At 37.3% G+C, this 13,133-nt stretch overlaps 2 protein-coding genes across 5 annotated transcripts in view; both read right to left on the bottom strand.

The window, feature by feature from the left end:
* Positions 1-4,877, bottom strand: part of LOC143919162 (uncharacterized) — a 100,511-nt gene extending 95,634 nt beyond the window's left edge. Inside the window, exons 1-3 of one of the 3 annotated variants that reach the window (XR_013261193.1) lie at positions 4,679-4,877; positions 4,300-4,602; positions 2,114-4,218 (exon numbers count right to left, since the gene is read on the bottom strand). Coding sequence is in view for 1 of the 3 variants with exons in the window: in XM_077441359.1 (XP_077297485.1) it covers positions 2,593-4,218; positions 4,288-4,602; positions 4,679-4,792 (2,055 nt within the window). In the remaining 2 variants the exon portion in view is untranslated. Of the gene's footprint in view, positions 1-126; positions 4,219-4,287; positions 4,603-4,678 lie in introns of those variants that run through there. The other 2 variants (XR_013261192.1, XM_077441359.1) reach the window with 2 other exon arrangements.
* An 809-nt stretch (positions 4,878-5,686) lies between these two features.
* LOC143919163 (uncharacterized) lies at positions 5,687-8,798 on the bottom strand. 2 transcript variants are annotated; one of them, XM_077441361.1, is made up of 3 exons: positions 8,222-8,798; positions 7,843-8,145; positions 5,687-7,761 (listed from the first exon to the last, which is right to left on the bottom strand). In XM_077441361.1, exons 1-3 carry the CDS (start codon positions 8,333-8,335, stop codon positions 6,385-6,387), a joined length of 1,794 nt encoding a protein of 597 aa, XP_077297487.1. In that variant the 5' UTR covers positions 8,336-8,798; the 3' UTR covers positions 5,687-6,384. The 2 variants fall into 2 exon arrangements, with proteins under 2 accessions (XP_077297487.1, XP_077297486.1); XM_077441360.1 differs by having other exon boundaries at positions 5,725-7,761; positions 7,831-8,145; positions 8,222-8,458.
* Positions 8,799-13,133: the final 4,335 nt, after the last annotated feature.

Raw genomic sequence — 13,133 nt, 5'->3', positions numbered from 1 at the left:
TTACTTTATTCTAATACCATTCATATGCATAATACTTACACTTACATATGCATATTCTTTCAATTGAATAAAATATTATTGCGTAAGGGTGGGTTCAGGAGCCAAATTAAAGGCCAAAGTCGCTTCACAGCATTTATTTAACGATTCTGGAGGTCCACACGAAACCACCGCTCCCTCCAGAATAATCTGATCTACCATGTGTGCTTCCTTATAAAGGACAAGTTCCCCTTCACAACTTCCCCGATCCATTAATGTGTCTATTATCTACACACTTAAAGGTCTATCCTGGCGAGTCCATTGTTTACGCTTGCACTCGCCCAGGTCAGTGAGAACTCCAGCGTATCCTTTATTCGGGCACTTATTGAGTCCCGTTAGCCTAATCTGGGGTCTCTATTGTTTACCCACGAATGCCCTTAGACAGTGGATACTCTCTCTCGTGTTCCCACATTACAACATTATATACACATAAGAATAAGAATTTAAGCATTTAGAAAGCTAGTCGATTATTTATAAACTCGGGCTGTAGAGATGGAGTTCTAGTCCCAGAGTGGTAGCATTTCAAGTGGAATCATAGGAGTCATAAAAAGTCAACCGACTCGGCTCCTTTTTATTATTTAATATTATTACGGTATGTATCGACTAGAATCATCAATTTTATTGAAGGAAATCGACTATTGAATTGAAATTTAATAATTTCTGAAATTTTTATACATAAAACGTGCATATTTTGAATAAAAATTTTTAATTTCATTTTTTGTTTTTGTCTTAATATACTTTTCTTTAACATAAAATTTATTGTTTAAAAATTTAAGGGGGGGGAGGCTGAAACCAATCTGCTAGGGGCGCCATATACCCTCAGGGTCGGCCTGCTTATACTGTACTTAATTCTCGTACTGAGGGTACGGTTTATATAGCAAAGATTTGCTGATAATAATAAATAATAATATTTACATACATATATTGCTAGTATTTCCTTATATGAGATCACTCGAATTCTTCAAATTTTCAGGGAAAAGATCACATAGATTTTCTCTAGTGAGAACTCAAATGCCTCACGAGGTAACGTTTATCAGCAAATGACTTTAAACAAATATCACACTTGTAAGGCTTTTCCCCAGTGTGAGACCTCAAATGCCTCGCCATGTGATATTTCACAGTAAATGATTTAAGACAAATGTCACACTTGTACGGCTTTTCCCCAGTATGAGATCTCAAATGCCTCGAAAAGTGGTATTTAACAGCAAATGATTTCGAACAAACTTCGCATGTGTAGGGTTTTTTCTCAGAATGAGACCTTTCATGTTTTACAAGATGAGATTTGTGAACAAATGCTTTTGAACAGACGTCACATTTGAATGGCCTTTCACCAGTGTGAGATCTCAAATGTCTAACAAGTTCAGATTTTTTAATAAACGATTTTAAACAAATGTCACATTTGTGTGGCTTTATCCCAGTGTGCAATTTTTGGTGTGATATAAGAGTAGATTTGTCAGTAAAAGATTTCAAACAAACATCACACTTGTACGGCTTTTCCCCAGTGTGACATATCAAATGCCTCGCAACGTGATATTTAAGAGCAAATGATTTAAAACAAATGTCACATTTGTAAGGCTTATTCTCAGAATGACTTCTGTTATGTTTTACGAGATCAGATTTGTAAAGAAATGATTTTAAACAAGTATCACATTTATAAGGCCTTTCTCCTGTATGAGATCTCGAATGGAACACTAGTTGAAATTTTCGACGAAATGATTTTAAACAAATGTCACATTTGTGTGGTTTTATCTCGGTGTGCAATTTTTTATGCTGCACAAGGTTAGATTTGTAAGCAAACGATTTTAAACAAATATCACATTTGTACGGTCTTTCGCTAGTGTGAGATCTCGAATGTCTCGAAAGTTCAGAACTTCGGAAGAAAGACTTTAAACAAATGTCACATTTGTTCGGTTTTACCCCAATATGCGTTATCTCATGCGAGTCAAGTAGAGATTTATACACGAATGATTTTAAACAAATATCACATTTATAAGGCCCTCCTCCAACGTGACATTTCAAATGCTTCACAAGGCTAGATTTTATAGCAAATGATTTGCAACAAATGTCACATTTGAACGGCTTTTCCCCAGTATGTGATCATGGGCCAAAAATGCATAGAACATGGGTTTTGTAATCCGTGTCAATGTTTATAAAGACTGGTTTACACCGGAATTTCTAAATTTATAACCATAGCAGAATTTCCCGATGGAAATCCCTAACTGCTGAGTATTTTAGATTGTGGCTTAGCATTTAGATTGTGAGCATTACATTTTAACAACAATGAAGAAGATGGAACTAGTTTTGGAAAAATACATTCACTAATAGATTTATTTTATTTATTTTATATTGTTGCAAGATATATTAGAGAGTCTAAACACACCTTTACAAAACTCGAAATCCTCGGCGGTAGTTATCTCTAGGGTTTGTTTGGATTAGCTACAATTTTTATACCTGCTTTCTATTGGATTTCTAAATAATTCTAGTTTGAAATGATGGCGAAATTTTTAGCGTGGCGGACTTTCAACGGAGTTCAAGTTATTGAGAAATTATGTAGTATTATTCCCCAGCGTGCGATCTCAGGTGATTTACAAGATACCGTTTATCAGAAAATGTAAGTAAACAAACATCACATTTGTGTGGTTTTATCCCACTATGCAATTTCTTATGCGAAACAAGGCTATATTTTTCAGTAAACGATTTCAAACAAAGATCACACTTGTGAGGCTTTTCCCCAGTGTGAGATTTCAAATGTCTCGCAATGTGATATTTATCAGAAAACGATTTTGAACAAATTTCACATTCGAACGGCTTATTCTCAGAATGAGATCCTTTATGTTTCACCAGATGAGATTTGTGAATGAATGATTTCAAACAGATATCACACTTGTACGGCCTTTCCCCAGTGTGAGACCGCAAATGACCGATGATATAAGTTTTCCGACGAAACGATTTTGAACAAATGTCACATTTGTGTGGTTTTACTCCAGTGTGCAACTTTTTGTGCAGTTCGAGTCCAGATTTTTCAGTAAATGATTTCAAACAAACGTCACACTTGTACGGCTTTTCCCCAGTGTGAGATCTTAAATGCCTGGAAATGTGATATTTGGCAGCGAACGATTTAGAGCAAATGTCGCACTTGAACGGCTTCTTCTCCGAATGTAACGACTTATGTTGCACAAGGTGATATTTGTAAACGAATGATTTCAAACAGATGTCACATTTGTACGGCCTTTCCCCGGTGTGAGATCTTGAATGTCTCACAAGTTGAAACTTTTTAATAAAGGACTTTAAACAAATATCACATTTGTGTGGTTTTTCCATGAAAGTATGCGTCATCTCATGTGAAACAAAATCATGTCTGTGAACGAATGATTTTGAACAGATATCACATTTGTATAATTTTTCCCCAGTATGACATTTCAAATGTTTCACAAGGTTCGATTTAATAGCGAATGATTTCAAACACACGTCACATTTGTAAGGCTTATTGTCAGTATGACATCTGTCGTGCTTTACGAGGTCAGATTTATAAAGAAATGATTTAAGACAAATATCACACTTGAAAGGCTTTTCCCCAGTGTGAGATCTCAAATGGAACACGAGTTGAGATCTCCGACGAAATGATTTTAAACAAAAGTCACATTTGTGTGGTTTGATCTCCGTGTGCAATTTTGTATGTTGCACGAGGTTGGATTTGTAGGAGAATGATTTTAAGCAAATATCACATTTGTAAGGCCTTTCACTAGTGTGAGATCTCAGATGTCTCGAAAGTTCAGATTTTCGAACGAATGATTTTAAACAAAGATCACATTTGTGTGGTTTCATCCCAATATGCGTTATCTCATGCGACAAGAGTAGAGATTTGTGAACAAATAATTTTAAACAAATATTACATTTATAAGGCCCTCCTTCAACGTGACATTTCAAATGCTTCACAAGGCTAGATTTAATAGCAAATGATTTGCAACAAATGTCACATTGGTAAGGTTTTTCACCAGTATGTGATCTTTTATGCATCACAAGTTTAGATTTAATGGTAAACGTCTTTGAACAAATTTCACAAGCCAATGATGAAAGGTTTCTCTGGTGAATTTTCGGTAATGAAGGCTTTTTTGATGGAGTTTCGATATCTGCAATAAATTCTTTTCCATTATCACACGAAGTACCTTTTCCTGCATCCATCTGTAAAATAAAAGAAACCTTATACAATGTTTAATACATTTAAGCTTTCTGTGAAATGAATCACTCTACCGATGAATTTACATTTTCAATTGATTGATTAGTTTGCTTAGAGTCGCTTCTCCCGAAGATATTCGATCCCCGTTCATTGACCTCGTCTTTGGTAGAAGAATTACAAACGTTCGGTAACGAATTAACGACCGACTCATTGCTCCATATTACATCTTCCAACAAAACTTCTTCAATCTTGATCTTCGAACACTCATCCAACCGCAGTTTAGACGTTTCGTTACTTTGAAGACAAGCATTTCGAAAAATGGTTAACGATTCCAGATTAGTCTTACACGAAAGACACACCGTGTCCGGCAGGCCATCGTCTCTCTTAACCTGGAGTTGAGAAAAGGTGGGAATAAGAGTTAAACAATTGGGTACACAATATTGTAACCTGCTATAAAGCACCGACCTGTATTTGACAGCAGATCCAAATGCGTTGCAGGAAAGACTCTGGATGAGGATCGTCGAAGATCGAGACGGAAGACTCGGCCGTGGCCGATCCAAGACACAGCCTACACTCCATCGTCTCTGCATTTAATCCTGATCAGCGATGGATTCATTCCAATTGAACGACTGAGCTTTGTCTTGTTATTTTTTTAGTGACATCTATTGTATAAATTTGATACTAACTTTCATTGTAATATTTCCAAAAGATGGCACTCGTTTGATTACAGTGGGGTTTAATAATATAAATCTCACTTTATATTATATTAATATTAATTCAAAGTGATTCAGTCCAGAATAATATTTGTGTGTGTTCTAATGAAGCAAAACGGTTAAACAGGTTATATATATTTATTTTTATTTTTATATAGATATATACCAGGAAGGCCAATTATATACACAATTAATTACAAACATTGTAGCATTTTTTTTACATTAATCACGAAATTAACAATTAAACACGAAATTAACAATTGGTTGATTAATCCATTGTGACATTTATGGATTCAGACTTGTACATAAATTTTTATATATTGTACATAAATCAAATTCAGATAGTTGTGACAGCGGGTAGGATAATTTTTGTCACATTGAGGAACCGTTTCAACAATGAAAATCAGATAAATAGGCAAACTCTGATAAGAAACGATCGACAAATAACCAAGTCTAAACAGCAGTATTAAAGATTATCACGGGATCGAACCCAGTAATCTCTCGGTGCTAAACCGAGCCATAATGCTTTGAAAATAGACATTTGAAATAATTTAGAAGTAAGTTTTCTATTTTGTATGTATTGTATGGAAATAATTTATTTCCATACAATTTAACTTATTTCAAATAAACTTTAAATATTGATTTCCAGTGTTTATTTTCTCATTAAGCTTATCGAAAACTTCATGACAACTATAAAACATTATAATTAGAAACAAATTAGTGGAAATTAATTAAAAAAATATTTTTGGGCAGCATGTTTGTTAAATAAAATAAAATGTGTTTTTGTTTATTTTATTTGTATGCATGTTTATTATAAAATGTGTTTTTATGTATTATTTGGCCACAGTGTCATAATGAGGTAACCTGTGAAGACATATGGTATGTGTTTATTAAAATTCAACTCTAGGGGGCAGCACACTAAGCCTAGGTGCATTTTTTATGTTCTTTTAACTTAACCCTTTGCCCGCGGCAATAAATATAGCGAACAAGCCCTGTACGCGGCACCTTTTTCGCGAATTTGGCAATCGAGTTTTCGACCTTAAATACAGATTTTAATATTTACTCAAGTAACCAGATATGTTAATTAACACATAAAGTATTATTTTAAACAATACAATACATTATATATCTCGTAGTTTTGGCTAATTGTCAAATAATCATTCTTCATACAATTGAGACGTATCGTCGCCATTGTTCAACAGACGTGAAGTCACATAAACGAGGTTTCAGTATGGTTCCACAAAAAACTAATTTTGATTGGTATATATTCATTTTAGCAAATCGAATAGATGGCATTCAACTCTCAGTAATATATTCAACCAATTTTGAACCTTAAAACAGTTGAAATAGGCGCATAAAAGGCTCAAAATCCCGTGCAAATTTCAGAAATTCTATGGAAGACAGCCGCGCTACAGACTTGTCGCGCAAAGCTTCCATATAAGACGGCTGGGCAAACGGTTAAACAACTTTCTTAGAATGAGATCTTATATGTTTCACAAGATCAGATTTTCGAATGAATGCTGTTAAACAAATATCACATTTATACGGCCTTTCTCCCATATGAGTTCTCAAATGACCGATAAGGTATGATTTTATAATAAAAGATTTTAAACAAATATTACATTTGTGTGGTTTTACCCCAGTGTGCAATTTTTTATGTAACTCAAGACGATATTTTCGAGAAAATGATTTTAAACAAATTTCACATTCGTAAGGCTTTTTCTTAGAATGAGATCTTAAATGTTTCATAAGGTCAGACTTTCGGAAGAATGATACTAAGCAAACATCACATTTGTACGGCCTTTCCCCCGTGTGAGATCTCAAATGACTTACGAGGTAAGGTTTTATAACAAACGACTTCGAACAAATCTCACATTTGTGTGGTTTTATGTCAGTATGCAATTTTTTATGTGACTCAAGCGTAGATTTTCGAATAAACGATTTGAAACAAATTTCACAGTTGAAAGGCTTCTCTCCTGTGTGAGATCTCAAATGGAACACAAGATGAGATCTTCGACTAAATAACTTCAAACATACGTCACATTTGTGCGGTTTAATCTCAGTGTGCAACTTTACATGTCGATTGAGATAAGATTGGTAAACGAATGATTTTAAACAAACATCACATTTGTACGGTCTTTCGCTGTTGTGAGATTTCAAATGACTAACGAGGTACGATTTAATAATAAACGATTTTAAACAAATATCGCACTTGTGTGGATTTATCCCAGTGTGCAGCTTTTTGTGTAATTCAAGGGTAAATTTTCGAGCAAATGATTTTAAACAAATGTCACATTTGTGTGGTTTTATCCCAGTATGCAACTTTTTATGCGACACCAGTCTATATTGTTCGGAAAACGATTTTAAACAAATATCACACTTGTAAGGCTTTTCCCCCGAATGAGATCTCAAATGGCGAATAAGATGATTCTTCCGGCGAAACGGTTTCAAACAAATGTCACATTTGCGTATTTTTACCGCAGTATGCAATTTTTTGTGTAACTTGAGGCCAGATATTTGAGTAAACGATTTTAAACAAATATCACATTGATAGGGCTCTCCAACAATGTGACATTTTAAATGTTTCAGAAGGCTAGATTTTATAGCAAATGGTTTAAAACAAATGTCACATTTGAACGGCTTTTCTCCAATGTGTGATCTTTTATGTACAACGAGTTTAGATTTACTAGGAAATGTCTTTGAACAAATTTCACAATTCAATGATGAACGGTTTCTTTGGTGAGTTTTCAGTAATGAAGGCTCTTTTGATGGAATTTCGATATCGGCAATAAATTCTTTTCCATTATCACACGAAGCAGCTTTTCCTATATACATCTGGAAAATAAAAGAAACGTTATACAATGTTTAATACATTTAAGCTTTCTGTGTAATGAATCACTCTACCGATGAATTTACATTTTCAATTGATTGATTAATTTGCTTAGAGTCGTTTCTCCCGAAGATATTCGATCCACGTTCATCGACCTCGTCTTTGGTAGAAGAATTACAAACGTCTGGTAACGAATTTACGACCGATTCATTGCTCCATATTACATCTTCCAACATAACTTCTTCAGTCTTGATCTTCAAACACTCATTCAACCTCAATTTAGACGTTTCTTTACTTTGAAGACAAGCCATTCGAAAGGTGGTTAACAATTCCAGATTAGTCTTACACGAAAGACACACCGTGTCTGGCAGGCCATCGTCTCTCTTAACCTGGAGATGAGAAAAGGTGGGAATCAGAGTTAACCAATTGGGTCCATAATATTGTAACCTGTAACCAGCAACCGACCTGTAATTGACAGCAGGTCCAAATGCGTTGCACCAAATACTCCGGGTGAGAATCATCGAAGATCGAGATGGAAGACTCGGCCGGAGCCGATCCAAGACAAAGCCTACACTCCATAGTCTCTGTATATGATTCTAATTAACGCAGTGGCGTGGTTACTGCATAGCAGACGAGGAACCCAAATTTCTATACACACAATGTTATTTTAATGTCTGACAGGAGTCGGATATATGTATGTATATATGTAATTTAATATTGCCCAATATAATTTACCATTGTTCAATTTAAAAATATCGAAAGTAATAATAACACGAAAGCCATGTGAAATGCAAAGGAGGTATGTAAAAATGAACTGTCATTTTTTTGCCTCCGGCGCATGCTTTTTCTTATTATTTATTATCACTTAGAAAAATATTTTTTCGAAAATAAGTAAAATAAGTCATCCCTGAGAAAAAAAGTCTAGAATTATTGTTTTTCCATGGTTTGGATTCTTGCTTGACTGCCCTGTCTTGATTTTATTTAGTTTTTTCTTGATTTTTGTGGCAAAGATTGTCGTTTGCGCGATCACAATGTGCGTAGTAATCCATTTACCGTAATAAATATTGTGGCGGCTCGCTATACGACATGGTCAAGTTTGGTCACCTTCCTGCGAGTGGGGACCAACTCGATTTTGTTCGAAGTTAGCTACTCACTCTGCCTTCAGCTGTCATAAATAAAACACGTGCATTAACATGCCAGTCTTCTCATTCGTTCATCCCCCATAATATATTAATTACTTTTTAGTACGCGGGACAGATGTGTTGACCGTGTCCCGGTCTAAAAAAACACCGGTTGTGTTTGTAAGAGGATCGTTTATTTTTGTTTAATTGTTACAATGGTTATTGTATGTACGAAGAGGTTGAGCTTCGGAGAAGTGAGCTGGTTGAACTCCAGAGGTTCACTCTGGTGTTGGGAGCTGGTGCGTCGCTTTATATACGTTCTGGCTTGAAGCATGCCGCGTGCAGATGCTTTGTCTTCGTTTCCAGGACACGTGTTGACCTGTTTTCGGGGTGCGTGTTTTATAGATATGGGGTCAGCGATAGGACGTCGTTCGTTTGAGAATGCGGTCGGGTGCCACGTGTAAATGACTTTTCAGGACATGTGTTGCGGTTGCCTGATGACATCACTGTTGGGTTTCGTTCGTTTTACGATCGAGCGATGAACTCTTTCTTCTGGAATGGTCAAAGGGGACGTTGCCCTTGAGTTATGCATGCTTGTACAGGATCGATGATGAGATCACTGGTTTCGATTCGTAATAGCACAAGTCATGCTATATTCCTACAACTTAAAAAAGACGCTGTGGCGGCTCGGTCGTTAAGCTTCTGCTTAGCATCGAGAGGCGCCGGGTTCGATCCCATGAGCTGACCTCGATTGAAAAGAATTTTTTGTGAGAGTATATCTGCAGTGCTGCTGGTCAGACCTGGATATTTGTGACTCCAAGTCGATCGTTTCCTATCAGAGTTTTCCAATTTTCTCTGATTTCATTGTTGAAACGGTTCCCGATTAAAAATTGGCTAAAATCCTTACTACCTACTATGTCACTACTATTTGAGATTGATTAATGTACAATTCATAGTTGTCTCGTTAATTTGCGAGTTTTTCAGTGTCTCGTAATTCAGCGACTTGTATAATAAAAAAATGCTGCAATGTTTGTAATTGGCCAGGAAGGCCCATTGGGGTTACCTGTAAGGCCTTCCTGGTATATACATATGTAAAAAATAAATAAATAAATATGACATGGTCGAGTTTTGGTTACCTTCCTGTGAATTGGGACCAACTCGGCCACGTTCAAAAGTTGCTACCAGCACTTCTTCCTCGGCTGTCATAATAAACATACGTGCATCAACAACCAGTCGTCTCATTCGTTCTACCCCTATAACGCCTTACATTCAGCGAAAAAGTTTTGTGGCGGCTCGCTTATACGACATGGTCGAGTTTGGTTGCCTTCCTGCGAGTGGGGACCAACCCGGCTGGGTTCGGAGAGCTACTACTCACTCTGTCTTCAGCTGTCATATAATAAACACGTGCATTAACATGCCAGTCGTCTCATTCGTTCATCGCCATACTGGTGACCCCCGACATCGAGCCACGCAGCCTCGATCAATTTCAACATGCCGCTCATCCCTGCCTCGCCGAGCCAGGCGGGAGAAGCTACCCGCCGCGCCCCCATCGCCATCAACACGCGTCGCGGCCCGCGGGTGACAATAAACGAGCAGACACGGCTACCTACCTACCTACCTACCTACCGACGTCCAGCCACAACGTCGATGACAGGTGCTTACAAAAATGGGGGGAGCGAATGAGACGACGATCTTGACAGCTGGATGTGGAGTCATGCGCGATCCACTACACATAGAACGGTCATCCAGCACCACAAGACATACACCACCTCAGCACCATCATCACCATCATCATCAAGGCCCCGTCCGTCCCCACGAGCGTCGTCACGCCGAGACGGGCGGTAGCGCTACAACACCTCCACGAGCCACAACGACTCACAGTCCAGCTCGGAGTATCATCAACCACATCGATGCCCCTGCCGCCCCCGCCGCCCCACCAACCGACATCAGCCTCGGAAGAGCGGCGCCGCCGCAGCATCGCATCGCATCGGCGCGACCATCGGACCACCCACCGTCCTGCTCGCGACGTCACCGCCCTCGAATCTACCGACCATTCAGGGCGGTACACCTATGTACACAGCGGATGACCCACGTCAACATTTTTTTTTCTCCCCACGTAATAATTTTTTCTCTTTGTGTAACAATAATTTTTTTTCTTTTGTAAAATTTGTTTCTTTGTAATTTTGGTATCGCTGATGCTGGGGGGGGAGTGATGTGGCGGCTCGCTTATACGACATGGTCGAGTTTGGTTGCCTTCCTGCGAGTGGGGACCAACCCGGCTGGGTTCGGAGAGCTACTACTCACTGTCTTCAGCTGTCATATAATAAACACGTGCATTAACATGCCAGTCGTCTCATTCGTTCATCCTCCATAGTTTATAAGATATCTCCACGATATACATATGTATAAATAAAACATGATCAAACTTTTTATAAATGCAAGCAGGGGCGTCACTTCAGCTTTTCCCAGGGGGGGGGGGCAAAATTTTTGACCAGTAAGGAATGACGTTCTAAGGGGGTGTATTATATTAAAATAAAGAGTATATAAATTTTAACTATTTCTTTTAATAATTTTTTTTATTTATGTTTTTATCAATAAAATTAATAGTAAAATAATTTTAAAAAATCTATTAAGAGATTTGGTTTGTTGGTATAATATTGTTGCGAAGAGGTGGGTGGAGGATCCAAGTAAAAAACCAAAGTCGTTTCTCAGCATTTATTGGTGATTAAGGAGATACACACACTGGCAGAGCTCCCTCCAGAATGTCTTGATATCGTCTAAGTACCTCCTTATAAAGGACAGGTCGCTCAGAGCATCTTCGACGCCTGGTTACTTCCAGTGGCGGCTCGTCCTAATGGGCTGCCGGGCTGCAGCCCCTCCTATAAAATTCTAAGATATATATTTAATAATACATTTAATATTTTATTTATTAATGATATTTTTTTTATTAGTTGGATGGACTTAACTATTGGGGCCTTCGACAGAGTAAATATTACTTACAATATCACCCATGTCCAAAAGGGTGATATTGTAAGTAATGTTGACCGTTTCGAAGACCTCACTAACTTGTATGGTGACAGATGAATTAAAATGTTGCTGTACTGGCTGTAAAGTGTTACAGCGCCGAGCTGAACGCTGCCCAGCCCGGAGTTTCGGAACGAGAAAGAGAAAGAGCTATTTGCAACTGCATATAGCTCTTTCTCTTTCACTCACTCTTCCGTTTTGGGCTGGACAGTCGGCAGCCTTCGCCTGTTAAACGACATTCATCTGTCAGTTTGTTTAAGATTTCGCGCGCTTGATCTTACATTTGATTAGTTGAATCGCACGATCACAGCTTAATTCGTTTTCGTTACTCTTAATTGGTTGCGTACGAGCCCTCATCAAATCTTCGGTGAGTCGTTTTCATTTTGATAACAGCAAACTTTTTTCAAATCTGTTTAACTTTTTCTCGTAATTTTTATTTAAATATATTAAGATTTTTTTTCTTTTAAAAATGGAAGAACAAAAGAATTCAGTAAAATATTTACAAAATTTGCACTTTTCGCGACTAGAACTTACCGAAAAAGTCGCTATAAAAGCATTAGGCTGCCTCACGCCCAATTTAATTATTTCACAGCCTGCAACTAGTAGATCTTTTAGTTACTCGCGAAAATTTAAACCAGACATTTATAAAAAATACAATTGGTTAACGAGATGTACAGAAAAAAACGCGTTATTTTGTTATCCGTGTCTTTTGTTTGGAGGCGAGTCGCCAGGCGAAGCATCTTGGACGAAACAGGAGTTATTGACTTAAAACATTTAAACGATAAATTTAAAAACACGAGGGAAGTGTCGAACACTTAAAAAATGTGTGTAATCTCACGATTTTGGGAAGCTTGTCGGCGGGAAATAGATAAGCATAACGAAAACGTCAAAAAAAAATCGGGATGTTTTATTTAAAATTATTGATTGCGTTAAATTTTGCGGTAAATTTGAAATGCCAATGAGGGGACACGATGAAACAGATAATTCAAAAAATCCAGGAGTTTTTCGGGGGCTTCTAGAATATTCACAAAATTTCGACGATTCTTTAAAAAAACATTTTCAAACTTCTTCGGTTTTTAAAGGGACATCAAAAACTATTCAAAATGAAATTTTAGATTGTATTTTGAACGTGTGTAGGGAACAAATAAGTGCTGAAATAAAAAAAGCAACTTATCTAGCTGTTATGGCAGATGAAACAACCGATGTATCGATGCATTGTCAACAGGTTAATG

Source organism: Arctopsyche grandis, chromosome 11 (assembly GCF_051622035.1).
Source record: "Arctopsyche grandis isolate Sample6627 chromosome 11, ASM5162203v2, whole genome shotgun sequence".
Taxonomy (NCBI): Eukaryota; Metazoa; Arthropoda; class Insecta; order Trichoptera; family Hydropsychidae; genus Arctopsyche; species Arctopsyche grandis.
This window is presented reverse-complemented; position numbering and strand designations above follow the sequence as displayed.